Below are 26,209 nucleotides of genomic sequence, written 5' to 3'. Positions count from 1 at the left end.
GGGTTGTCTTTTACTGAGGTGTAATTCATATGCCGTAAAACTCACCCCTCAGAGCATACTACTCTTTGGTTTTAGTGTATTCACAGGTTTGTGTCCACCAAGAACTAGGTTGATTTTACTTAGAACGTAAAAGCTTTATTGGATCAGCTAATAAGAAGAGTCTTGGCAGGAGTTACCCGAGATAAAAACTTTTTCTGACTAGTGAGTTTATTATTTAGAATTTTAACGCATTTTATTAAAACTAAGTATCAAAACTTTCAAAAATCATTAATGCCTTTGAAGCTCAATATTTTAAAGGTTAGTGTAACTATTAAAAATACACACATTGGGCTTCCCTGGTGGCGCAGTGGTTGAGAATCTGCCTGCCAGTGCAGGGGACACGGGTTCGAGCCCTGGTCTGCGAAGATCCCACATGCCGCGGAGCAACTGGGCCCGTGAGCCACAACTACTGAGCCTGCGCGTCTGGAGCCTGTGCTCCGCAACGAGAGAGGCCGCGATAGTGAGAGGCCCGCGCACCGCGATGAAGAGTGGCCCCCACTTGCCGCAACTGGAGAAAGCCCTCGCACAGAAACAAGACCCAACACAGCCATAAATAAATTTTTTAAAAAATTAATTAATTAATTAATTAATTAATTTTAAAAAAATGCACACATTCAGGGACTTCCCTGGTGGCACAGTGGTTAAGAAGCCACCTGCCAATGCAGGGGACACGGGTTCGAGCCCTGGTCCGGGAAGATCCCACATGCCGTGAAGCAGCTAAGCCCATGTGCCACAACTACTGAGCCTGTGCTGTAGAGTCTGTAAGCCACAACTGCTGAGCCCACGTGCCACAACTACTGAAGCCCTCGCACCTAGAGCCCTTGCTCTGCAACAAGAGAAGCCACCACAACGAGAAGCCTGCGCACTGGAATGAAGAGTAGCCTCCGCTCTCTGCAACTAGAGAAAGCCTGCACACAGCAACGAAGACCCAATGCAGCCAAAAATAAATAAATAAATAAGTTTATTTTTAAAAAAAAGAAAACATGCACACACTCACACGGTGGTGCCTGCTTCCCCCTGTCCCACTGAGGTCTCCTGCCATCTGTCTTCCTGCAGGTTGTGGGTCGGCTACCAGTACGTCATCACTGGCCGGAACCGCTCCTTAGAAGGTCACTGGGAGGTGGCATTCAAAGGTAAGGCTTCCTGGTCCTTCAGAAGTGTTGTTGGGCTTGAACCTGGGGGGCGTCATCCTGACAAGGGCGACTGTTGCCAGGCTCTCCACTCCAACCTTCTCCCACCCGGGTGCCCGGTGCGGGGCTGTGTGGAGGATTGGGCCCCAGACCCGGGGAGGCTGTGATGGCCCAGCCCCGGTCAGGCCCTTCCCCCAGGCCCAGGTGGGGCTTGGCCTCCTCTGGAACCTGTGGTGGCTTCTCCCTTGGCCATTTCTAGACCGTCCACCCTCGTTTCAAAGTCCACAACTTTAATTGGAGCATAAAAATGAGCAGAGTGTGCAGCGGACATGAACTCAGGCCAGAGAGGGAGGGACAGGCTTCCTAGGACAGGGAAGGTCAGAGTTAGAGTCCAAAAACATCCTGGAACCGTCAGGCAGGTGGAATTAAAATAGATCGTGTATGTGAGTGTGAGCGTGCATGTGTGAGCGTACGTGTGTGTTGCTTTAACTACCGAGGTGACATCAGGAGCCGTGTGAGCAGCTGCGTTCCCACCTGCCTGTGGTCACCTGTCCCATTGCCCGGGTGCTGGCAGGTTCCTCCACCTGCCACCCGAGCCACACGCCTTGCCTTGTCCCTCCTTGGGCCTCTCCTGTTAGGCTGCTCCTTGGGCCTCTGGCTTGAGCTTGGGGCCAGTTCCTTTTCCCAAACACATCCCAGTCCTGCTGTTGATGTGTCTCTGAGGACAAGTGAGGGCTGGTGAGCCCGGGGATCCCGGGCAGCTTGCTCTGTCACCTCCCTGTGGAAAGTGAAGGGACGTCGCGCTCGGGCAGAGCTCACCCGTCTCCCAGCCTGGGGGACCTTGTGGCAGATGGGCGGCCGTGTCTCCACACAGACCGGTCAGGGCCCCGGGCAGTGGCTTCCCCCCGAGCGGCACCCCCTCAGTCCTCAAAGGTCCTGCTGGAGCATCCCTGACCTGTGCTCCTGGAGTATGAGTGCCTGTTCCTATTTCCCGGTGGAGTAGTTGACTTGGAAATGGCCATTAGGTTTCCAGGCTCAGAGTCATAGCATGCCTGCTGAGGATCATTCTAGTAGGTTCTCACCTGCCCTAATCCCAGCTCTTGAGGTGAATCCCTAACCCCAGCAGAGGGTGCCAGCCTTTAGGACAGTGCGGACACTCCTGGGCACACTTGTGGTCCTGACACTGTGGTCGAGGAGGGTCCACAGCTTCTCACTGGCTGAGTCCCTCTGGGGAGGAAGGGGCGTCTTTCTCCTTCCTGTGGGCACTGCCGTCCTTGCAGGGCCTCTGACGTTGCAGTAACGTTTCTAAGCGTGCCTGCCTCCCTGCTCCCCGGCCTGCTGCCATCGTGCTGTGACACTGTCTGTCCCGCAGGCTCCTCAGAGGTGCTCCTGCCCCCGGACCCCATCTTCGCGGCGGCCACGTCAGAGGGTGATGGCGTGTTCTGCGCGCAGCTGCAGTGCTTCCACTTCCCCACGCTCCGCCACCACGACCTGCACAGCTGGCATGCCGAGAGCTGCCATGACAAGTCCTCGTTTCTGTGTAAAAGAAGTAAGCGCACATCTGACGCTGGGAGGCGTCCCGTTTGGCCCTGTAGGCTGGGCTGCAATGTCATCCCTGGGCCCTCATCTCCCCGCAGGACAGAGGCCCTGCCCACCCCGTGTCGTTAGGAGTCGGGATGACAGTGGTGACCAGAGGACCTGCCACATCTCGTGGTGTCCCGGAGCCTCGGACTCCCTTAGTCACCTCCCCCTGCTCTCCGCGGGTCCTCCAGAGGCCCTCACTCTGCTTCTCTGTCAGCCCCGTCTGGGCCGCTGCCCTCCAGCCTGTGGTGTCAGGTCTGTTCTGGGTCCTCTGCCAGTTCGCTCGCCCACGTTCCACATTGAGGTTCTTCCAGCCTCAGGGCCACGCCGTGATTGTGCAGCCCGAGGGCAGGGCTCCCTCATCTGTCCCCTCCGGGGACCATCCTTGCCTTCCCTGCTGATTTGTCGTGGGTCAGGGTTTCACAGGGGCCAGAGCCTGGTTTTGGACTTGGCCGTTGGCCAGTCCTTGCATGGGCACCATGTCATCACATTTATAGGAGCTTCGTGAGAAGTCCTCCCAGCTGGTGGGCTCCTCTCCTGTCCTCAGCAATCGTGTTGCCTGTTGTGGGCCTTTTCCTCTTCTGTATGAATTTGGGGATCAGTTTTCTGAACTCCCTTATTAGGTGTCTATTAGAGAATAGACTTTCTGTTTAGACATTTTTGTGTTTTCTTTCAAATCTCTTTTCTCTCTTTAAAACTTCTTTACTTTTTTTCCCTGGTGTTTCTTTTCTTGCAGCTTCACTTAGAAGTGGTAGTAATGAGCATTCTTATCTTCCCAGCCCAAAAGGGATGGCTTTTAGTGTTTCAGCATTAAATGTAAGACTTTCTCTAGGACTTAGAAAACCAGATACCTTTATGAGGCTAAGGAAGTAACCATCTAGTCCTTGTTTGCTGGGAATTTTTGCATTACAAAAATGTATTGATTTTTATATTAATGCTTTTTCGGCATTTATTGGGAGTGTGTGGTGTTTCTTCTTTACTGTTTTACATTACTGCCTTGTTTATATTATGTGATTTTATCATTTACTCTTTCACATTAATAGATTTTCTCATTTTAAACCATCCTGGTTTTTGTATGTATATTGCCAGCTTTGGTTTGCTGATATTTTATTTAGGATTTTTGAAACTGCTTTAAGAAGTGAGCTTAGCCTCTTACTACCATTCCTTTTCCACGTGCTCCTTGAATAGTTTTTGGTATCACATTTGTATTAGGTTTATGAAATGAGCTGGGAAGCATTCTCTTTTACCAGCCTCTAAGTCAGTTTGTACAAGTTGGTGATAATCTTGTCCTTGTTTGATAGACCAACCCTATAGGAGCATCTGGGCCCAGGGGCTAGGGAACTTTCTAACTTGTTACTTAGATATCATTCCACACTTAGGGAAAAGTTACTAGAATGATACAAGGAACTTCCTGTCATACGCCTTCTACACAGAATCACCAGTTATTTATATTTTGCCACATTTGCTTTATCATTCTTTTCTGCCTATTTTTCCTAAATCTTTTGAGAGTAAGTTAGAGATACTGTGCCCTTGAGGCCTAAATACTCAGTGCGTGTTTCTAAGAACAACAGCATGTTCTTATATAACCACAGCACAATTATCCAAACAAGGACGTTTGATCTAGATGCAATACTGCACAATAAATACTACACAACAAACACCGCACAACAATCTGCAATTTGTTACTCTGGTGTTATCAGTTGTTTCAATAATGTGCTTTACGGGTTTTCTTTTTCTTGGCCCAGGATCCAGTCCAGAATCATGCATTGCACTTAGTTGTGGTGTCTCTAATTTCCTTTTGGTCTTTCTGTTTGAGTAATTTCTATAGACCTGTCTTCGAGTTTACTAATTCTTTCCTTGGCTGTGTTGAGTCTACTTGTGAACCCACTGATGGCTTTCTTCATCTTTTTTTTTTTAACATTTCATTTCTAGCATTTCTGTTTGATGCTTACAGTTTCTCTCTGCTGAATTTCCCATCTTGTATGTTGTCAACTTTTCCACTAGAGGTTTTCGCATATTAATCCTACTTGTGTTAAATTTTCTGTGTGTTAGTTCCTTCTTCTGTGTCATATCCGAGTCTGGATTTGATGATCGTGTTGTCTCTGGAGTTTGGTATTTTCTTCTGGTTTGTCGTGTGCCTTGTCATATTTTGTTGAAAGTCAGCGCCTTGTGTAGGACAGTAGAGGGGAGTCCAGTCATTTTGGTGCCTGGAAATAAGCTGGCCTTTCTTCTGTGGGCCTTGGATGTAGTGGGTGGAGGGGTCTGTCTCAGCAGGAGTCGGGCTGGGCTGTGGCTACCTTTATGCATCTGGTTTGCTACAGGGCTCTTCTTAGTGTCTGTTCCAGCCTCTGCTTTAGGTTTTCCCTTTGGGCCCCTCTTCAGGGCATCTGTCCTCAAGGCCTCCCAGAGGCATGGGCTCCTCAAGTGCTTCCCCACTTCCAGCTGGGGTTGTGGATCCAGCAAGGGACTTTTCAGTGGTGCCCTGATGGCTCCAGGTGTGCTCGGATTGGATGTGGTTGGTGTGGGAAGCTGGAGGTGGGCTGGCTAGAAGCCAGCCCATCCCTAACCACTTACAACCACTAACATTTCTAAAGTTTTTTCATTTCAATAGTGTTGTATAAATTGAACCATATTGCTATGCATCCTTTTGGGATTGGCTCTTTGCCCAGCACAGTTCCAAGTTGTTACACGTGTGTCTTGTCAGTACTTTGTTCCTTTTTATTGCTGAGTAGCATTTAACCAGTCACTAACCTGTTGAAGGACAGCTGAGCCGATTCCAGTTTTTGACTGTTACAGTTAAAGCTGCCATAAACATGTGCACACAGGTTTTTCTGTGAATGTAAGTTTTCCCTTCTCTGGGATAAATGCACAGGATTGCAGTTGCTGGGTTGTATGGTAGTTGCATGTTTCATTGTTTATGAAACTAGCGAACTTTTTCAGAGTGTTTACATTCCCACCAGCCATGTAAGAGTGACCCAGTTTTCTCCACATCGTGGCCAGCACTTGTGATTTTCACTGTTTTTAATTTTTAGCCATTCTGATAGGTATGTAGTACTATCTCATGGTTTTAATTTGCATTTCCCTGAGGCTAATGATGTTAAACCTTTCCGTGTGCTTATTTGTATAGTTTCTTTGGTGAAATATCTGTACATGTCATTTGTCCATTTTCTAGTTGGATTGTTTGGTTTTTCTACTGTTGAGTTTTTTTTTTTTTTTAATTTTTTTTTTTTTTTTTTATTTATTTTTTTGGCTGCATTGGGTCTTCGTTGCTGCGCGCGGGCTTTCTCTAGTTGCAGCGAGCAGGGACTACTCTTCATTGCGGTGTGTGGGCTTCTCATTGCGGTGGCTTCTCTTGCTGCGGAGCATGGGCTCTAGGCACGTGGGCTTCAGTAGTTGTGGCACGTGGGCTCAGTAGTTGTGGCACACGGGGTCAGTAGTTGCAGCATGCAGGCTCAGTAGTTGTGGCACACGGGCTTAGTTGCTCCGCGGCATGTGGGATCTTCCCGGACCAGGGCTCGAACCCATGTCCCCTGCATCGGCAGGTGGATTCTTAACCACTGCGCCACCAGGGAACTCCCTACTGTTGAGTTTTGAGAGTTCTTTATGTATTGTAGGTTCTAGTTCTTTGGCAGATGAGTTTTTTACAGGTATTTTTCCTATTCTGTAGCTTGTCTTCATCCTCTTCACATGGGCTTTAACAGAATCAAAGGTTTTTAGCTTTGCTGAAGTCCAGTTTAACAATTCTTCCTTCTATGGGTCACTCTTTTGGTGTCAAGTCTGAAAACTCTTTGCCTAGCCTTACATTCTGAAGAGTTTACCTTGTGTTGTGTTCTAAAAGTTTTACAGTTTGTATTTTACATTTGAGTCTATGATCCATTTTGAGTTAATTTTTTAATAAGGTGTGAGAATTAGGTCAAGCTTCATTTTTTTGCTGTGGATGTCCAGTTGCTCCGGCACTGTTTGTTGAAAAGCTGTCTTGCCTCCATTGCATTTTGTGCCGTTGTCAAAACTTAGTCAAGCATGTTTGTGTGGGTATATTTCTGGGTCTCTATTCTGTTCCATTGAACCTTCTGCATTACCACACTGTCTTGATTACTGTAGCCGTATAATCAGTGTTGAAATCAGGAAGTGGTTCCTCCCACCTTATTCTTCTAGGTCAGGATGGTTTTAGCTGTTCTAGAGCCTGTGCCTTTTCTACCTAAATTTTAGAATAAGCTTATCTGTCTATAAAAACCTTGCTGGGATTTAGATAGGAAGTGCATTAAACCTGTAGGTCAATCTGGGGAGATGTACATCTTTACAATGTTGAATCTTCCAATGCACAAACATGGTATGTCTCTCCATTTACTTAGATATTCTTTTATTTCTTTCATGAGCATTATGTATTTTTCAGCAAACAGATCCTCTACATGTGTAAGTATATATCTAAGTAATTCATTTTCTTTGGAGCAGTTGTAAATGTATGTGTTTTAAATTTTGGCTTACATATGTTTATTGTTAGTGTAAAGAAATGTAATTGGTTTTTGTATTTTGATCTTGTATTCTGTGACCTTGCTGAAGTCACTTATTCTAGGAAGTTTTTTGGTAGATTGCTTGGAATTTTCTATATATACAATCATGTTATCTGCAAATAGAGATAGTTTTATTTCTTTCTTCTAAATCTCTGTGTCTTTTACTTGTTTATCTTGCCTTACTGCAATGCCTAAAACTCCCAGCACTGTGTCGAATAAGAATGATGAGAACAGGTATCCCGATCTTATGGGCAATGTATTCACTCCTTTTACCATTAAGTATCATGTTAGCTATAGGTATTTTGGGCAGGTATTTTTTATCAAGTTGAAGTTTCCCTTTATTCCTAACTTGCTAAGAGTTTTTATAAATATTAGATTTTGTCAAATGCTTTTTCTGCATCATTTTTTATGAACATATGGTATTTCTTCCTTAGCTTATCGAGATGGTGGAGTACGTTGATTTTTAAATTTTTAAATTTTTATAAATTTATTTTATTTTATTTATTTTTGGCTGCATTGGGTCTTTGTTGCTTTGCGCGGGCTTTCTCTAGTTGCAGCGAGCAGGGGCTACCCTTCGTTGTGGTGTGCAGGTTTCTCATTGCGGTGGCTCCTCTTTGCAGTGGCTTCTCTTGTTGCGGAGCATGGGCTCTAGGTGCGCGGGCTTCAGTAGTTGTGGCTCGTGGATTGTAGAGCACAGGCTCAGTAGTTGTGGCACACGGGCTTAGTTGCTCCACAGCATGTGGGATCTTCCCAGACCAGGGATCGAACCCGGTGTCCCGTACATTGGCAAGCAGACTCTTAACCACTGCGCCACCAGGGAAGTCCCTGATTTTTTTAATATTAAACCAGATTTACATTTCTGGAATAAATCCCACTTGGTCATAGTATATAATTCATTGAGTACAATGTTGAATTTGGTTTGCTAATATTTTACTGAGGATTTTTACATTTAAGTCCATGAGAAATATTGGTCTGTAGTTTTCTTTTTTTGTACTGTACAGTTTTGGTATCAGGGTAACACTGACCTCACAAAATGAGTTGAGAAATGTTCCACCCTCTTCTGTTTTCTGGAAAAGATTATATAGAATTGGTGTTAATTTTTCAAATATTTGGTAGACTTCTCCAGTAAAACCATTTGGGGACAGCTTTTTAATTATGAATTCAATTTATTTAATGGTTATAGGACTATCAAGATTATCTTATTTCCTCTTCAGTGAGTTTTTGATAGTTTGTGGTTTTCAAATAATTGAGCCATTTCTTCTCTAAGCTTTTGGATTCATGAGCATTGTGAAATAATAACAGTTACACAGGCTGTCCTTTTGACATGTCTGCATCATTCTTTGAGCATTTCCAAGTTCATCTTGTACTCTCTGGAATCATCCTTGGAGGACCTGAGCACTAGTTAATGCTCATTGCTTTTATGCCCTTTCAATGGACAGAGCTAAGACGTGTGTGTGTGTGCACGTGTGAGTGCGTGTGTGTGTGTATACATGTGAGATTTTTAATACTGATTTAGTTCCTTTAATGGCTATAGGCGTATTCACATCTCCTAGTTTTCTTGAGTCAGTTTCGGTAAGTCATGTGTATCTAGGGCATTGCTCATGTAATCTAATCTAAATAATAGCTTATGATTTTTTTGAAGCATTTGTATGTCTGTCATTGGGCTCTCCTTTTGTTTCCTGATATCATTTACGTACTCTTCCTTTTTTCTTGATCAGTCTCACTGGAGGTTTGCCTCTTTGATTCATCTTTATGAACTCCCAGCCACAGGGTTTTTATACATCTGGTAGCTCAGGCTTGTTGGTGCTCTTGCTAAGATCTTTTTTGGCTGCATGATACATCAATTTTTGAAAGAGACATGTTATAATCTCTCACTGTGGATGTTGATTCATCCATTTTTCCTTGATACTCTCTAATTTTAGCTTTATCTTTCTTGAGACCATGTTGTTGGGGACATAAGCCATTATAATTATTATATCTTCCTGGTGAGTTGAACCTTTCAATCATTAATTGAACCTCTTTTTTACCCATAGTAGTTTCTGTTTGTTTTACTTAAAGTCTCCTTCTTTTCCAGTGGTAGCTGTAAAATGGTGTTCCCCTGACCCCTCCTCAGGCTTGATTAATTTGCTATAACAGCTCACAGAACTCAGGAAACCTGTCTACCCACTAGATTACTGATTTATTGTGATGAGGAGACACATAAGGCGAGGTCCCCAGTGAAGGAGCTCTGTTCTTGGGGAGCTTGGTGCCCAGCACAGCGGCCCACAGAAACGGTCTGGTTCCATGCCATGGAAGCTTTCCAAAAAGGGCCAAAAAGCTGTCCTTTTGGGTTTTTATGGAGGCTTCATTATATAGGCATGATTGATTAAATCGTTGGCCGTTGGTGATTGATTCAACCTCCACCCGCCCCTACCCACCCCTTCCCCAGAAATCAAGGGATGGGAACCAAAAGTTCCAACCCTCTGATCACAGGGTTGGTCCTCCTGGCAACCAGCTTCCAAAAGTCGCTTCATCACAGAACAAAAGACTCCTGTATCACTCTCTGCACTTAGGAAATTCCAAGCATTTGTGAGCCAGGAACTATGGGCGAAGACCAAATGTATATGAGAAGTGTATGTTGGTCATCTGAATGACCAAATATATGCTTCTTCTAAATCACACTGTCACATACTTCTGTGAAACTCCGTTCTCTTTACCTCTCTTTGCAGCATGAGTACTGCATACATCAGATCTTTTAACGTTAAAAACCCAACACTACACAGTTGTAATTGCTTTACCGTCTGCAGCCGTTTCCTTTGCCCAGTGCAGCTTTGCTTCCACGTACCTCTTTCACTGTCACTGGCACATACATTCCAGGTATATTACCTTTCCATATGTTATGGGCCCAACACTACACTATAGATACATTATTTTATACATTTGCCTTTTAATTAAGTTGAGAGAATAAAGGAGGAAAAATACGCATTTATACTGTCTTATAATTACATAATTGCCTTTTCTAGCACTTTTTGGTTTTTTGTATGGATTTAGATTACTCTCTGAGGGTCACCTGCTTTTTGGCGCAGAGCTTCCTTTGGTGTTTCTTATCCTGGGAGTCGGAAAGCACAAGTTCTCTCAGGTTTTGTTTACCCGGGAAAGTCTTCATATTTGAAAGGCAGCTTTGCTGGATGGAGAACTCTTGGTTGACAGCTTTTCCTCTGAGCACTTAGAATTCATTATCCCACCGCCTTCTGGCCTCTTGGCAGTAAATCTTACTGGGGTTCACAATAAGTATTGTGTCATTTTTTCTTGCTCTTTTTAAGATTTCCGCCCTCTCTGACTTCCCGCTTTCTCCCTGTGCCATGTCTGATGTGTTAGTTCTTTGTGTTTATCCTACTTGAAGTCCATTGAGCTTCCTAGATGTGCAGAATTTCGCTTTGCAGTGAATGTGGGCATCTTTGTCCGTTGTGTCTCCAGATGGTTTTCCTGCATCTCCAAGGGCTCTGCTCATTTTCTTCATCCTTCCTCCCTCTGTTCGAGCAGGAACAGTTTTATGTAAGTTTCTTGCCCTGCACGCTCCTGATTACATGGGTTACACAGATTTGACTCCAGTCAAGTGTGGCACAGACCCAAGGTGTGGCGTCTTCTGCGAGTTTTCCTAGATGTCCCTACCCCATTGAGAGACCAGAACATCTCCTTCTCATGTCCCCAAGGAGAACCACGCCCCCACCTCAGCCCTCATGCCCAGCATTGGGCGTGTCTCCTACCCGCTTGAGGGCCTGCGCCTTCGCCCCCTCTTGTCTCGCACCAGCAGTTCTTCCTCCTCTGGTCCCAGTCGGCTTTGCACGAATTCACTGTGTGTCTCAGGTCCAGTGGAACGTCTCCCAAGGCTCATTTGAGATACATTCTGATGCTAAAAGGGCTGGTACTCGTGACACCTGCATTTTATAATGGAGGGAATCTCACATGTAATGCGCTTAGGCACTTGAAAGCAAGCGCTTCTCCCCGGGCTCTCTGTCCCTGCTGTCTGCTCGTGGCCAGGTATGCTGAGCAGCGTGTTGTCCTGACAGTGTGTCGGGCGGCCTCTCAGCCCCTCCCTGTGACCATGGGCAGACCCACCACCCTGGAAGGGGCTGCTCCAGGTCCATCTTGCCAACTCCTCTGCTGTCATGCTGGCCCAGGCCCGGGTGGGGAGTCAGGGCTCCTCTGGCTGGTGACCCACATATCTCTTCCTATTGCAGGTCAGACGTGTGTCGACATCAAGGACAACGTTGTGGATGAAGGGTTCTACTTCACCCCCAAAGGAGACGACCCGTGCCTGAGCTGCACCTGTCACAGAGGGGAGCCCGAGATGTGCGTAGCTGCCCTGTGCGAGCGTCCCCAGGGCTGCCAGCAGTACCGCAAGGACCCTAAGGAGTGCTGCAAGTTCATGTGCCTGGACCCAGGTGAGATGGCGAGCTTGGCCTTGCGTGGGGGTGCGTGTTCACATGGCAGCTGTGACCAAGGGCTGCAGGCCTGTCTCCTCTCCTGGTAACACTCAGAACTGGCTTCCATCGTGGTCCCCATTGGAGCGCTTCCTGTTTCTGAGTGTGGTGACGTGGAAGGTGATGACAGTTTCTGTTGCTTGCCATTGTCAGTCTTTACTGTTAGAATCTTTAAGAAAAAGATTAAATATTACCCACAGTTTTGACGTAAAACTCCTCCCCGCTCGGTGGTGACTCACGGTGGACGCCAGGGGCCATGTGGTCTCTGGGTGACCCTCCTCCTTCCACTTCTGATAAAAGAGCAGCGGGTGAGACTGTCCTTTCAGCCCTTAGCACAGCAACTCATGCAGCTGATTGTTCTCCACGCCAGAACAGCTGGCATCTCCCTGTGAATTTAGGACCTCAAGAGAAACGTAAATCAGAAGCATGAATTTCAGTGTGAGCGACACGGGCTTGTGGGCCCCACAGCGGACGGCTTGGGCAGGGCCCATGGAGGGAAGCTGGAGCCGCATGTGAGGGCCACACACCGAGAGCCGTCCTGCTCCCCAGGGCCATCAGGGGAAGCCAGACAGCGTCAGGCTGGCTGAGGCTCGGCAGGCGGGTGCTCTGGCGTGTATCCCAAACCCGTGTGGCTGGCTGTGGTGCATGCAGAGGCCATGTTTGCGAGGAGCCAGCAGGGGACATGGAGCTGGGGTGCGCTCAGGCCTCCCCGTCCCACAGGGTAGATTTTACCCACTACTGAAGGGCACGTGCCTGCAGACGTCTGACAAGCCAGTTGGGTGCCTGCCAGGTCTCCTGCGCCCCAGCCACATCACTCCAGCCTCCAGCTTACTCACCTTCCACGGGAGTCAAATGCTGGCTTTCACAAGTCTCTTCACCTGGATTCCTGGTTCCATTTCTCAGGAGTTGACTTCTGCTGCCTTGACTCTCTGTCCAGGCTCTGTAAGAATGACCAGACATATACAAGGGTGACTCATCTGTGGGCATGCATGGCCCATGGAGCCCACCCAGCTCTGAGGACTTCTCAGCAGACCACGGCCTTCAGGGCATCTGGGCAGGATCAGAGCTGCCACAGGCCTCTCTCCAGTGCAGCCAGAACAGCCCAGTCAGGACCTCACCCTGCCCCACACTGTGGCCTTGCTTCTGCAGCCTTCTGACTGCCTCCCAGGCCAAGCATCCTCTTCTGGGAACTGCCCACACTGCACCAAGGAAAGAGACACCAGGAAAATATCTCCTTCAACAAGGCTAGGACGTCTGCTCTCACCACCATGTTTGGGGTTGTATGGGAGGTCAAGGGCAATGTCAGAAAAGGCATCCAGACCAGAAGGGAAGAAATGGAATCATTTCTTGTTGTAGATGATCTGATTGTCTGTGTAGAAAATCCCAGAGGATCTACAAGAATGTTACTAGAATTAATAAATGTGTTTAGTTTAGCAAGGTCTCCAGATACAAGGTCAATATGCAAAAATCCATTATGTTTATATATACTACCTGTAAAAAGTTGGAAATTGAAATTTTTAAGAAAAGTACCATTTATAGTAGCACCAAAAACCATGAAATACTTAGGTACAAATCTTACAAAATATGCACACCATCTGTATGCTACAAATCGTTAAGACACTGATGAAAGAAATCAAGGGCATAAATAAAAGGAAAGGTATACCATGTTCATGGATCAGAAGACTCAATATCACTAAGAGGTTAATTCTCCCCAAATTATCTATAGATTCTGTACAGCACCAACCAAAATTCCAGCAGAGTTTTTTATATACATTAACAAGCTGATTCTAAAATTCATGTGGAAAGGCAAAGGAATTAGAATAGCCAAACCAGTTTTTAAAAAGAACAAAGTTGGAGGATTCATGACACCAGATATAAAACTTACTATATAGTCATAGTAAGCAAAACAGAGTGATTTTTTAGCAAAAGAATGGACACATAGATCAGTGGAACAGAATAGAGAGTCTAGAAATAGTCTACACTTATGTGGTCAACTGCTGTTTAGCCGAGGTACAAAGACAATTCAATGAAGAAAGGATAGTCTTTCAACAAATGGGGCTGGAACAATTGGACATCCATAAGCAAAACAAAAAAATTAACCTTACACTACACTTCTTGCAAAATGGTCATACACCTATGTAAAACTTTAAATTATAAAATTTCTAGAAGAAAACATATGTTCTTTTATTTTTAATTTTTATTGGGGTATAGTTGATTTACAATGTTTTAGTTTCAGGTATACAGCAAAGTGAATCAGTTAGACATATACGTATATCCACTCTTTTTTTAGATTCTTTTCCCATATAGGCCATTACAGAGTACTGAGTAGAGTTCCCTGTGCTACACACAGGGTCTTATTAGTTATCTATTTTATATATAGTGTGTATATGTCAATCCCAACCTCCCAATTTATCCCTCCCCCCCAACATATGTCCTTTTAAAATTAAGTCTTTTAAAAGAAAACAGGAGAAAAATCTTTGTGACCTTGGGATACGCAACATTTTTAGATCAAAAGCATGGTCCACAAAAGAAACATTGATAAATTAGACTTCATCAAAATTGAAAACTTCTGTTCATTGAAAGACCGTTAAAGAAATGAAAAGATAAACCACCAACAGAGAAACACAAATCGGACAAAGGTCTTGTATTCAGAGTATTTAAAGAACTCTTAAAACTCAGTAAGAAAACAAACCACCCTGTTAAAAAATGGGCAGAGGCTCACTTGACCAGAGCAGATGCACGAAGTCAGCCAAGCACCTGAAAAGATGTTCAACGGTCATTCGGCTCATTCAGGAAACAAATGGACGCTGAGCAACAGCCTTTCCTTCCGTCCTGCGCTGGTGCCCGGGCTTGGGGCCGAGAGGTGAGGTGCTGGCCGTGCACCAGCCGGTAACAGAGCCTGCATCAGGGACCAGGCACCCGCCTCCGATTCCTGCTGAGCTTCGGCTCCACCTGCTTCCTCCGCAGAGACTGGATGCTGTTGTTGGCACCGAGCCCGGTGGGGCACCAAGCTCCTGGTGGTGGCCTGGGGAGGCCTGGGCAGGCTCAGGCATCAGACCAAGGGTCAGGCCAGCGACCTCCGGGGCCCCTTCCATTCAGCAGTGTCTGCCGCAGCAGGATGTGTCTTCTGTCGGGGCCCAGGGCTGGCCAGGGACCTGCAGCCTGGACCACAGCAGGCAGCCCCGCCTGGCACTGTCCGGACCCCATGGAGGGACCTGCCATGTTGGGGGCCCCCGGGGGCCCCTGGCTGGCCTCTGACCCCTGGGACAGTACTCTTTTCTTCATGTCTGACTGCTGGTGCCTCTTCCTGGTGAGTACCGTGGATGATGGGGACCTTGGCCATGTCCTTGGGCTTATTTTAGGACTGAGCAGGAATTAGTCATTGCAGAGGCCCGCTGCTTTAGGTACCCCCCCACCCTGGGGTCTCTGAGCTGGCCGCCAATTAACAGACATGTCAACAGCCCCCTGGGCTGACAGACCTCCTCCCGGACGGGGATGAAATGTTCCCTTGAGACCGGCATCAGAACAGCAGCTAATTGGTGAGAGGATGTTTCCTTTCACACATTTACTCCAGTGTTGTCAGCAGTAAATGCAGCTTTGGGGGAAGCTTTCTGGCCCCATGGGAGGAGGGCCAGTGTGAGCCTGGCCATCCAATTGGCACCTGTGTTGGCTGTGAAGTGTCTCCTCAGGGCTGGCGGTTGGGGACTTGCCCATGTGGCTGTTGCAGAGGTGGGAGTGGACACAGAGGCTCCCATGGCTCAGGTCACTCCTGCCCCGTGAAGCTCCCTGGCTTCCACGCTGCGTCTGGAGGCAGGTGTTCCCAGATCCCCCTGGTTCCGATTCTGTGACTCGGCAGAAGTGGCAACCTCACGCAAGCGAGAGCCCTGGGAATGCCCGACACCGTTCTCTCCCTCTCTGCCTCGCACCAGCACCTCTCCTAGCAGCTCCCAACAAGCCTGGTGTGCGCCGGGCAGGGCAGGTCAGACCCTGAGCTAGTGGCTAGCGGGATGTTGAGTTGCATCCCCGGCCTCTGCCCACCAGGTGCCAGAAGTGCCTCCCCCGCCTGCTGTTGGGGACCACCAAAGGTATCACCAGAAGCTGCCAGTGTCCCCGGGAGTGCAGAGTCACCCTGGTGAGGCCCCTGGACACGTGCGGTCAGAGGCACGGGGCCCTTAGCAGAGCGCCCTGCAGCTGCGGCCTCCACAAGCAGAGGACTTTGGGACGCTTGGCTGGTGGGGTGGGGTTGGTGCTCACCATAGAGCTGCTGCCCAGGCCCTAGGCCCCCACTGCCTCTGCCCAAGACATCCGGGTGCAGGCCCGACTCTGGCCCCCCGAGGAAGCTGCTGCAGGACCCTGGGCCTCCACCACGGAGCTGGCCCAGAGCAGGCCCTGCCCAGCCTTACTCGGGCGGGCGCTATGACCCGATGGGGAGAGGAGCGTGAGTTGCGGGGGGGGGAGGTTCCCGTGTGAAGACTTCCTCCCTGGGTGCCCCCTCTCCATCCTGCGAGACCGTGAGTGCGCAGTCGAGTCCCTGGTGGTGGCCCCCAGGCTCCCCACCCACAGAGAGGGCGGACAGGAGGGTGGGCGTGGGGAGGTCAGGAATCAGAACAGCCAACGCATGTATGTTTAGCTGAATCACTGTGTTGTACACCTGAAACTAACACAACATTGTTAATCAACTGTACTCCAATATAAAATAAAAAGGTAAAAAAAATGAATCAGAACAGACACTGACAGGGCTGAGGGTAGACAGGGGCTGTAAACAGGGACTCTGGGGTCCAGAGGAAGCTGCACCTGCATCCTCTCCTGATCACCTGTGGGGTCCAGGTGACCCCAGCCTCCACATGTGAGCACTGCTGGGTGTAGGGGCAGGGCAGAGAGCTCTGGGCCCCCCGTAGGACTGAAGCCAAGCTCTGAACTCAGGCCACTGACACAGCCCTGCTGACCTCAGCTCCCCTGCATCAGGGAGGACCTGGGTGCTGCGGCCGGATGCGCAGTCCTGCTCAGCACCCCGTCCAGCCCCGAGTGGCTTCTGGGGCTCAACCCCAGCGATGGGGGTGGGTGGGGAATGGGGTGGGGACAGAGCCTTCAGGAGGGGCTGAGGTCGGGCTGCGGCGTCCTGGTGGCTGTGTGCGGGGCCTGGTGCTGGAGGGGCAGGAGGTACACTGCCTGGGGGGCAAACCCCCCTCCTGAGAGCAGCTCTCCCCGTCCGCACAGACGGCAGCAGCCTGCTGGACTCCATGGCCAGCGGGATGCGTCTGATTGTGAGCTGCGTGTCCTCCTTCCTCATCCTGTCGCTGCTGCTCTTCATGGTACATCGGCTGCGCCAGAGGCGCCGGGAGCGCATTGAGTCCCTGATTGGAGCAAACCGTGAGTGCCCAGCCCTGCCGCCCACAGCGGCTCAGCCGCGGTCCCAGGGCAGGGAGGAGGAAGACAGGGCTGCCCGGCAGCTGTGCCCTGCCCGCTCCTGCTCCCACTCCCGGGCTGAGCCACACGAGTGTGGTGGGAGGGGCGCCAGCCCTGGCCCCCCAGGGTGTGTGGGCACCTGCCGGGGCAGCCTGCCCAGTAAAGACCTTGGATACCCGTGGCTGGTGGCAGCTTAGGGAGCATGGCCCACCCTCCTCAGCCCACGTTCTCTGCCACAGCCTGTGCCTGCGTAGAGTTTCTGAGATTCCCCCTTGTCTCAGTGAGCAAGCCAGGAGGCTTCCCAGCCCCTGTGGGGAGGCGGGCTGAGGATCATGGTGATGAGAGACCACAGCTGCTGTGTTAGGGCCCCAGGGCCTCCAAGGGCACATGTGTCAGGTCTGAAGGCCCCACGTCACGGTGCGCCCTCCTGGAGATGGAGCTGCAGGGTGGGCAGCACGCCGAGGCCGTCGCGGGTCAGGCCCAGATGCTCTGAGAGCCCGGTTTCCGCGGGCCGGAGCTGGTGGGTGGGGCTCCCAGTGTGGATGGCAGGTAGCAGCTGGACACAGGCGTGTGACTGTCGGAGTGTGTGGTGCCCTGGGCCTGGACGTGGCAGGTCCAGCCCAGGAGTGACGGCTCCGTGCTTGTTTCTCTCTCCGACCGCCCAGTGCACCACTTCAACCTTGGCCGAAGGATCCCTGGCTTTGATTATGGCCCAGATGGGTTCGGCACGGGCCTCACACCGCTGCACCTCTCCGACGATGGGGAAGGCGGTACTTTCCATTTCCATGACCCTCCCCCTCCCTACACCGCGTACAAGTACCCGGACATCGACCAACCCGATGACCCGCCACCACCCTACGAGGCTTCCATCAACCCGGACAGCATGTTCTACGACCCTGCAGGTGACCCCCAGGGCAAGGGAGCCGTGGGTCACAACCAGCCGGCATGCGGGCCAAGGCCCTGTGGCCCCCCAACTTCTGCCCAGCCTTCTGCTTTCGCTTTGGTTTTCCCTTTAAGATGGTCCCACCGTCTGGGGTGGGCACACTCTTCCCAGGGTTGCAGATGGCCACTGGCAGTGGTCTCCCTGCCCCTGCCTCCCTCCCGGGAACTCCTGTTAGTGAGCAGCCCTCGGGGCCCCCTCAGCAGGGCCCTGTGGGGAGCGGGGTGCCCGGACGCTGGGCTGTCAGGCATGGTGCACGTGTGGTGAGCTGAGGAGACACCCCCTCGGCATGCCCTCCTGTCCAGCGGTCACTTGAGTCTGTTGTTCATCTGATACTGTGGAAAATCATTCCTCACAGGCAAAGCAGAAAGAACAGCAGGTGTCCTGCCCATGGCCCGACCTGTCCCTGTCCCTGGTGTGCACGCAGGTGTCCCATCCCGATTCCCTGTGTGTTAAACACACATGCACACATGTAACACAGCAGGCTGGGCTTTGCAAGGCTGGCACTGCTGTGTTCTTGGTCTGTTCCATCAGTTAGTCCCGTCCTTTGTGGTCTGCACAGGCAGGAAAGCCTTGGATTTGACCTCTGTCCTTGGGACACTTGATTGTCACAATATGCTATCAAGGGGGCCAGGGTGGGTAGGACGAGGGATGCTTCTGGGGGAGCGAGTCCCAGATGCCTCCGTAGACCAGGCTGCAGGGGAGCAAATGCTCCCTGGGGCAGGACGGCAGGACTGCTGGGCCGGGGGTGTCGGCCAGGGGAACGGCGGTGCTGGGTCCTTGAGCCCTGAGCTTTCAGAGAGCATCTGCGGGAATAAGGAGGGGCTGCCACCAGGTCTCCCTCAGACCAGGGTGTTCTGCAGACCCCAGACAGTTGGCTGGGCTGCCTGCTCTGGCCCATCTCCCGCACTTGCCCCCGTGTTCCAGCCCATGTCTAACACATGTGAGCCCTGCCTGGACCCCCAGAGTCTGAGAGGGTTTCCCCCTCCCCTCCCTTTGATCTGCTGCCTCAGTCAAAGCGTGTCCCCTACGCACACATCATGCTTTGCTCACGGCTGTACCCCTGCTCCAGCCCCACGCAGCCCACTGCATGGCAAAGGTACGGGGTGAGCACGGTGGAGCCCTGTGGGGCAGGCTGTCCCCTGCCCGGTGGTGTTGGTGGGAGCAGGCAAGCAGGAAGAGCATACCCTGAGCCGGGACCACCCCCTGCTGACCCCCATCTCCTCCCACAGATGATGACGCCTTTGAGCCAGCAGAGGCCGCCCCACCGACCACAGGGGATGGTGGTGGTGAGGGTGCAGCACCCCGGCGCCTGGAGCAGCCCCTGCCCACCCCCAGGGCCTCTCTGGCCGAACTGGAAGACTCAGCCGACAGCAGCAGTGTCCTCCTTGTGCCCCCTGACCCTGCCCAGAGTGGCAGTGCCCTGGCCACAGAGGCGCTGCCGGGGGGCGGCCGCCACAGCCGAAGTTCCCTCAATACCGTGGTGTAGAGGACGGCGGGCCCGCAGCCCAAATGGGCAGGGAGCACCTGTTTGCTATCGAGAAAAACACTAATCCCCTTGGGAGACTTGAGGGGCCCTTGAGTGAGCCTGGACCCAGCTGCACAGCTGCACCCCTGACGGCGGGCACACAGACACTGCGCCAGCCCCCAGGGCGCCAGCACCTGCCCGAGGGTCCTTGGGGGCTTCAAACACACGCGTAGCTTTGGGTCACTTTTTCTTTTTAAACGGCAGAAGGATGACAGAGTTCATGAGACCACACGTGTCAGGAGCAGGGAACAAAGGAGGCGCCATACGATCTAGCGGGGCTGGACACTCCAGCTCTGGTGGGCTTGCTTGCTGCCACTTGCCCTCCAGAGGAGCCCGGGCTGCCGTGCGCGCCTTGCCAGCCGCCACTCAAGAAGGCGTGCCCGGGTGTCGGGTGTCTAAGGACTGTCAGTGCAGTCGGGACAGATGGCCTTGGAGGTTGTTGCCACAAGGGCTGCTCTGGGGGTGGTCCCCCAGGTCCAGTTGTGAACATCCCGCTGTGGGGGCTGGGGGCTGGCCTGGTGCCCGAGGCCCTGAGGAGGACAGCTGGGAAGGAGGCTGGACTCTGTACTGTCTTTCCACCTGGGCTCCGTGAAGCCCAGTTCCACACCAGGAGGCCTGGGCCCCACCCCAGCCATTTTCTCCCCAGCATCGCAATGCGTGGCCCACCCTGGGCAGCTCTGGGGTCGGGCTGGGGCCTTTAGCCATGCATGAGTGTCCTGGCCCTGGATCTGCCACCGGGGCTGGCTCCTGCCTGCTACCCTCTGGAGCCCCCGCTCCTGCTGAATTTGCCCCTGGGCCTGGCCTGCCCCCACCCCACCTTGTTTGTGCCATAAGGGTTGTGTCTTTAGGGGGAGGGATGGCTGAAATTCACATCCTGGGCTGTCCACCTCCCGGAAGTCCACTTGCTGCCCACCACCGCCACCCCTGGAGCCACGTGCCCGGTGGCCACATGCCACCTTCCTGTCCCCAGCAGCAAGGTGCTGGGTGTCCTACCCTGGGGGGCCTTTGACTGAGGGTCACTGTTGCCTGTTTCTGGGCAGTGGTCTTGTCTCCTGACACGGGGTTTTAGCATTTCTGAGGTTTGGAGGTTAAGCGGGTTTTGTGCGATTTTTAGCACATTCATATCTTTTCTATGTTGAATGTCTGGATCTTTTCTTTGTTGTGTGCATGTGTATCTGTGTGCGTATGTGTGTGTATGTGTCTAAGTGTTTGCAGGTGGTGGCGGTACAGGGGGACTCAGGCCTGGGGCCCCCATTTCCAGGGCCAGCCATGGCGTGCTGGGCGGCCCCGAGGCGTGGCCCTCAGCTGAGAGCAGGGAGCCCTTCCCTGGCCCCTCGCGCCCTCCCAGACCAGCAGTGAGTGGGGGATGACTTGAAGTGGGTGCTCTGTGGTGACAGGCCTCGCTGGCACAGTCTATTTCTGGACACATTCTCACAGTCTCTCGTTGGGGACCGTTTTGTTCTTCCCTGGGCAGCATGAGCTTCTCAAGTTGCCCACAGACCGGGGCTCGGCCCACAGGAGCCAGAGTGCTGCAGGCGGCCCCACACGGGCAGGCTGCGTGCCGAGCAGGCCTGCACTCCCCCTGCCAAGGGCTGGGACTGGAGAGTGGCTGTACTGGCTGCTGAAGACAAAGCATAAAGCGTGTCCTGCCTCCACTGTGTTCTGGGCACAGAGCAGCTGTCACAGGCCTTGTTGGTGCTAGGTGAGGGTCCTGAGCACTCCTGCTTTGGAGTGGGCTCCCCCGTGGAGCCCCAGAGGGGCCTGGCCCCAACAGCTTAGGGTCCCTCCCAGCCCCCATGTCTCTGGCCCAGGCCTCAGACCCGTGTGTACAGGGCAGGGTGGCTGGCACTAGATGTGTGGGACTGGGGACTTCCTTGGGGACTGAAGGACTGCTGGGCCAGTTGGGCGTGTGGGAGTCACTAAGGAGGTGGCCTGAAGCAGGTCGTGGGGGCCACAGAGGGGGGCCTGCTTCTGGACAGGCCAGGGCTCTGGGGTTGCTCAGCCCACGTGCAGCACTGCTTCAGGCTTTGCCTGCTGCCCGCAGTGTCCCCAGGAGCTAGTGCCCCAGGGGCTGAGCTCCAGTGGGGGTGGGGGTGGGGGAGCAAGGGGAGAGGTGGGGTCGGCCTTCTGCCTAGGCCAACCATCGTGAGATCTGGTTGTGCTCCGTGGTCAGACGAATCCCGACCAGCCCTGGCTGAGAGTCTTGTGCTCCTGTGAGAGCTGCTGACCTGCTTGGTGGGGGTGGGTGTCTATATGCCATTGTCTCAAGGCCTGTTTATGTTTTCCTTTCACTAAGGGTTTTTAGTTTGGGTTTATTTTGGTTGGGTTGGCAACTAATTCTTTTCTTAAGATGCTGTGAGAACCATTTCATCCGAATGCCAAATAAATTTGTGTTCTGGAAGAAGTGTGGTCCGTCCTCGGTGCGGCCCCAGCTGGAGCAGGAGGCTCCAGCCAAGTTGGGGCCGAGGGACAGGTGCAGAGGTGGCTGCGTGGAGGAGTTGGGCCACCTCTGGAAGCCAGGGCAGGCGTGGGGTTCTGAGATACCTATCCCTTCCGTTCTCTGACCGTGGTCTTTTCAATAATTTCTCAGTTCCTGATGTGAGGAAAGAGGGCGCCCAGGGGACTCAGCCTCGGGTGGGTCCTCGCGCTGGCCGGGCAAGGGGTTGGTTTAGGAAAGGCACTGGTGAGGCCCCTGGGGGCTTGGGGAGGCGGCCCTTGGGCCTGAACACCTGCGGGGCGGCGGGCGGTCCGGTCAGCACCGCGGACAGCGCCTTGGGGGGGGTCGGGGCGCGGCACTCGCGCTTGGGAAGGCGCGCCCGCCGAGCGCATTCCGGTGCGTCGTCTTCTCTCTTGGCTACTCGCGGGGCGGGGCTCCTGGTCTCCAGCCTCCATTTCCTCATCTGTAAATGGGCATAGTGATAGCATCCCCCCACCCAGGAATAGTTGGGGGGTGGGGGTTCCGTGAAAGCGTGCAGCTTGGGTCGACGCCGGCGTTTGTGGCTGGCAGCCGTCCCCGCCCCGGGATCGAGTGCCTGGCGAGCTCCAGCTGTCTCCCCACCGGAGGCGCCGCCCCTCCGACCCTCCCCGCGTCTGGAGCCCCCAGGACTCAGCCACGCCCCTAACTCACCCCGCTGGTAAATTCACCGCCCTCGCTGGCTTCCTCGGCCCGCGTCCTCCGCCACTTACTGCAGCACCATGCGGTCCCCAGACTTGGCGCTCGCCTTCCTCGCCGTGCCGCTGGTGGTGCGCGCCGACTCGGAGGGTGAGCACAGGACCCTGGCCTTTCTGCTCTGCCCTACCCTCCTCGGACGCTCCCTCTTCTCCGCTTTAGGCCCTGCCCCTAGTTGGGGGGGGCGTCTTTTGGGGAGGAGAGGTTGGAATTGGGGCGACAGGAGAATAGGGTCTGCCTGGCATCCACTGGCCAAAGCCCTGTGCTCCCACCCTTGGACCCCGGCTGGGATGGCGCTCAGGGCCCAGATGGCCTGCGTCAGCCCAGTCCCCTCCCACCGTCTGCAGGTGCCTGGTGCTATGACTCCCAGGACGCAAAGTGTGGTGAGGACAGACTGTTGTGTGAGGCTGTGTGGCATTGGTCTGTGTCCTGTGTCCACTGCACTTCTGTGGTCTCTGCGGGTTTTCTGTCTGTAGTCCTGGGTCGCAGTGATTGGGAGCCCACAGCGTGTGTATGACTGTCCCCCTGTGTGTGTGTCCGGGTCTGTGGCTGCTGTGCTCTCCAGTCCTGCTGTGTGTGCCAAGCTGCTCACATCAGGTGGGACCCATAAGCGTGCCGTGTGGCCAGCCCACGTGTGAGCAGGTCGTGGAGGTCCCCAAAGTTGGCATGTGACTGGGTGCCAGGAGGCTTTCCCAGGCCCCTTCCCTGTGGAGCAGCTGCCTGCAGGGGCTGTACCTGTGATGGTGTTGCAAACACTATGGCCAGGCCAGGTTTGGGGGGGTGGCAGTTGTGACCTGTCAGGTGGGGGCTCTTCCCTGGGTGTGTGTGGGGGGAGGAGGAGGGCCACCTTTGTGCACCCCCATGTCTCAGCCCCCCTAGAGACCTAGACCTGTTCCCCCAGGCCCCACCCACTGGAAGGAGATGGCCCCAGCCTGTGGGGCCCAGGCCAGTCCCCCATCAACATCGACCTTCACCGGGTCCAGTGGGACCCCACCCTTGGACCTTTCATCTTCCAAGGCTATGACTCAGCACCTCCAGGCCCGTGGACCCTGGAGAATAATGGTCATGCAGGTCAGCACCCTGGGTCAGGCCCCCCCTCCCCCAGACAAGGACAGCAACCCCCTGCACAAGGATCAGGATCCCCACACAGGAGATGAGACACCCTACAGAGACCAAGGACTCCCCACAAGGGTCAGGAACCCCTACAGATGGGTTAAGAGCTTCTACATAAGGATGGGAATGCCCCCACAGGAATCAAAATCTCCATAAATGGCACAGGAAGCTCCACACACAGTGGTCAAGACATCCCCCAATGGAGGTCTGGAACCCCCATATAGAGGTGCCAGGAACCCCCTACCAGTAGCAATCAGCCATTGTCCCCAAGGACCAGAAGTCAGGGCTTACCCAGAGGTCAGAACTTCTGGAGTCACCACAACCCCCAACAATCCCATAGCTGAGGTGGATCAGGACCCCCGCCATGGGAGGCCGCCTTCTCCCCTCCGTGCAGGGTCGGGGGTTTCCACTGCAGTCTGTGGAGCCCCACCTGGCCAGCCAGCAGAGGGGCCTGGACACCCAGAGTGTCGTAGTTCCAAAGAGGCCCAGCCAGGGGGCAGAGTGGCCTGAGGGGGTACCTTTGCTCGCACCTTGTGCCCTAATGGCACGAGGGCAGCTGAGTGCGGGAAAGAGAGGGTGTCATTTGTTCCCTCCCCCTCAGTGCTCTGCACGGACACTGGTCCACAGAGCCTGCTGGAGATGCAGGGCGCCAGGCTGCCACCACCAGCGTACCGTGCCCTGCAGCTGCACTTCCACTGGCGGGGGCCCCGGGTGAGCAGGCTCAGAGCACAGCCTGGACGGGCAGCACCACCCCATGGAGGTGGGCCTGGTCTTGGGGAGGGGTGGCGGGAGTGCCCCATGGAGGCCAGGGCAGCCTGGTGGGAGTAGCTGGCTACCTCCCATAGTCTGTGTCTCCCCAGATGCACGTGGTCCATATGAACACCCGGTACCAGAGCATAGGGGAGGCCCGAGGTCACCCTGATGGTCTGGCAGTGCTGGCCATGCTCTTGACGGTGAGGGAGGGGCCGTGTGCCTCCTGGCAGGGAGGGGGGCTGCTGTGTGACAGCCTGCTTTCAAGAAAGGGGATCCATGGGGGTCTGTAGAGGGGGCAGGTGGCCTGTGTAATCTTGGGTGGGCATTGGGGCCCCTAGAGGCTTTATAGGATGACCGGGTTCTGTGAGGGGGTGTGGCCAGTGAGAAGTCATGGACCTGCAGGGTCAGTGGGGGTGGCCCTCCCCCCAGCAAACCCCCTTCACCTGTCTTCCCACTTAGTCTCCCCTACACCTCCCTCAGTGTTCCCCCCTTTTAAGACCCCCGCTCGAGCCTCTCTCACTTGGAGCCCCCTTCCCAGGATCAGGACTCTGAGAACGCCAACTTTTCGGCCGTCTGTCGGGCCTGAAGAATGTGTCTGCGCGCGGTGAGGGGCGCGGTTCCCCGCGGCGGGGGCGGGGCGGCCGGACACCGGGAGGTTGGTTCCAACCCGCCGCCGTCTCTCTCCCAGGGGCCTCCGTGAACCTGGCGTCCACCTTCCCGCTGGCCTCGCTGCTGCTGGGCGCCTCTGGCCTCTCGCGCTTCTACCGCTACGCGGGGTCGCTGACCACGCGGTGCTGCGAGCCCGTGGTGCTCTGGACGGTCTTCGAGGACGCGGTCCCCATCGGGCGCGCGCAGGTACAACCCCCGCCCCTCCCCACCCCCCCACCCCCGAGCCGCCCCGCCCCGCACTCCCGTGCGCCGCGCCTTGACCGCCTCCGCCCCACACCCTCAGGTGGCCCAGTTCCGGATCGTGGCCCAGGCCGGGCCCCCCCCCCCCCCCCCCGGCTCCCGCCCCGCGCCGCTCACGGAGGACTTACGGCCGCAGCAGCCTCTCGGCTTACGCAGGGTTGTAGCTTTCCCCAGCGCCTCGGTCCGCGCGGCAGCCCCCACCCCGGCCCGAGGGCACGGGGCTCTCCTGGGCCTGGGGCTCAGCCTGTGGCTCTGACAGGGGCCCTAGGATGTAGACACGACCACCTTCCCGCAATAAACGACTCACAGAGTGACCTTGGCCCCCTGTGGCTGGGGGGAGGGGGGCGGCCTGGGCGCACCGCAGCTCCCACGGAGGCCTCCTGTGCCACCCTTCCCGACCCCACCACAGCCAGTCAGACCCCATCCAGAACCCCAGACCTCCCCAGATCCCTCTCGGGGAGAAGGCACCCCCACTCCCATCCTACACGTTATGCCTGAATCCCCCGATGAGACAGAAGGAGAAACTCCACCTGCTAAAGCCTAAGATTACTATTTTATTTTACAAACGAGCTGGCTGACCACCCCAGACACTGTGTGGTTTAGTGATGCCTCCAGCTGCCATTTCCCAGAGGCCAGGAGGTGAGAAGCTGCTGGATCCCAGCTCTGC

General features: G+C 53.7%; 3 protein-coding genes across 5 annotated transcripts in view; all 3 read left to right on the top strand.

Annotated features, from left to right (window-relative positions):
• The window catches only part of DGCR2 (DiGeorge syndrome critical region gene 2), a 72,164-nt gene extending 50,139 nt beyond the window's left edge, over positions 1-22,025 (top strand). The window contains exons 5-10 of one of the 3 annotated variants that reach the window (XM_036874820.1): positions 1,096-1,172; positions 2,542-2,718; positions 11,482-11,685; positions 16,924-17,094; positions 17,796-18,032; positions 19,303-22,025. In XM_036874820.1, coding sequence (XP_036730715.1) covers positions 1,096-1,172; positions 2,542-2,718; positions 11,482-11,685; positions 16,924-17,094; positions 17,796-18,032; positions 19,303-19,559 — 1,123 coding nt within the window. In that variant the 3' untranslated portion in view covers positions 19,560-22,025. The remainder of the gene's footprint in view (positions 1-1,095; positions 1,173-2,541; positions 2,719-11,481; positions 11,686-16,923; positions 17,095-17,795; positions 18,033-19,302) is intronic. The other 2 variants (XM_036874821.1, XM_036874822.1) reach the window with 2 other exon arrangements.
• Positions 22,026-24,339: 2,314 nt separating this feature from the next.
• On the top strand, positions 24,340-25,798 carry LOC118880088 (carbonic anhydrase 15-like). The gene is made up of 3 exons (XM_036823449.1): positions 24,340-24,640; positions 25,322-25,488; positions 25,586-25,798. Exons 1-3 carry the CDS (start codon positions 24,520-24,522, stop codon positions 25,796-25,798), a joined length of 501 nt encoding a protein of 166 aa, XP_036679344.1. The 5' UTR covers positions 24,340-24,519.
• ZNF74 (zinc finger protein 74) overlaps positions 25,391-26,209 on the top strand; it is a 28,399-nt gene continuing 27,580 nt past the window's right edge. The window contains 1 exon segment of the mRNA XM_036823425.1: positions 25,391-25,488. The gene's annotated coding sequence lies outside the window, so the exon portion shown is untranslated.

Source organism: Balaenoptera musculus, chromosome 14, assembly GCF_009873245.2.
Source record: "Balaenoptera musculus isolate JJ_BM4_2016_0621 chromosome 14, mBalMus1.pri.v3, whole genome shotgun sequence".
Classification (NCBI taxonomy): domain Eukaryota; kingdom Metazoa; phylum Chordata; class Mammalia; order Artiodactyla; family Balaenopteridae; genus Balaenoptera; species Balaenoptera musculus.
The sequence above is the reverse complement of the archived record's forward strand: the minus strand, read 5'-3'. Positions and strand labels throughout refer to the sequence as shown.

Coding starts and splice junctions, on each gene's coding strand:
- LOC118880088 (XM_036823449.1), top strand. CDS start 24,520: ATGCAGGGCGCCAGGCTGCCACCACCAGCGTACCGTGCCCTGCAGCTG. Junction 24,641..25,321: donor GGCAGCACCACCCCATGGAG/GTGGGCCTGGTC, acceptor TCTCTCTCCCAG/GGGCCTCCGTGAACCTGGCG. Junction 25,489..25,585: donor TCCCCATCGGGCGCGCGCAG/GTACAACCCCCG, acceptor CCACACCCTCAG/GTGGCCCAGTTCCGGATCGT.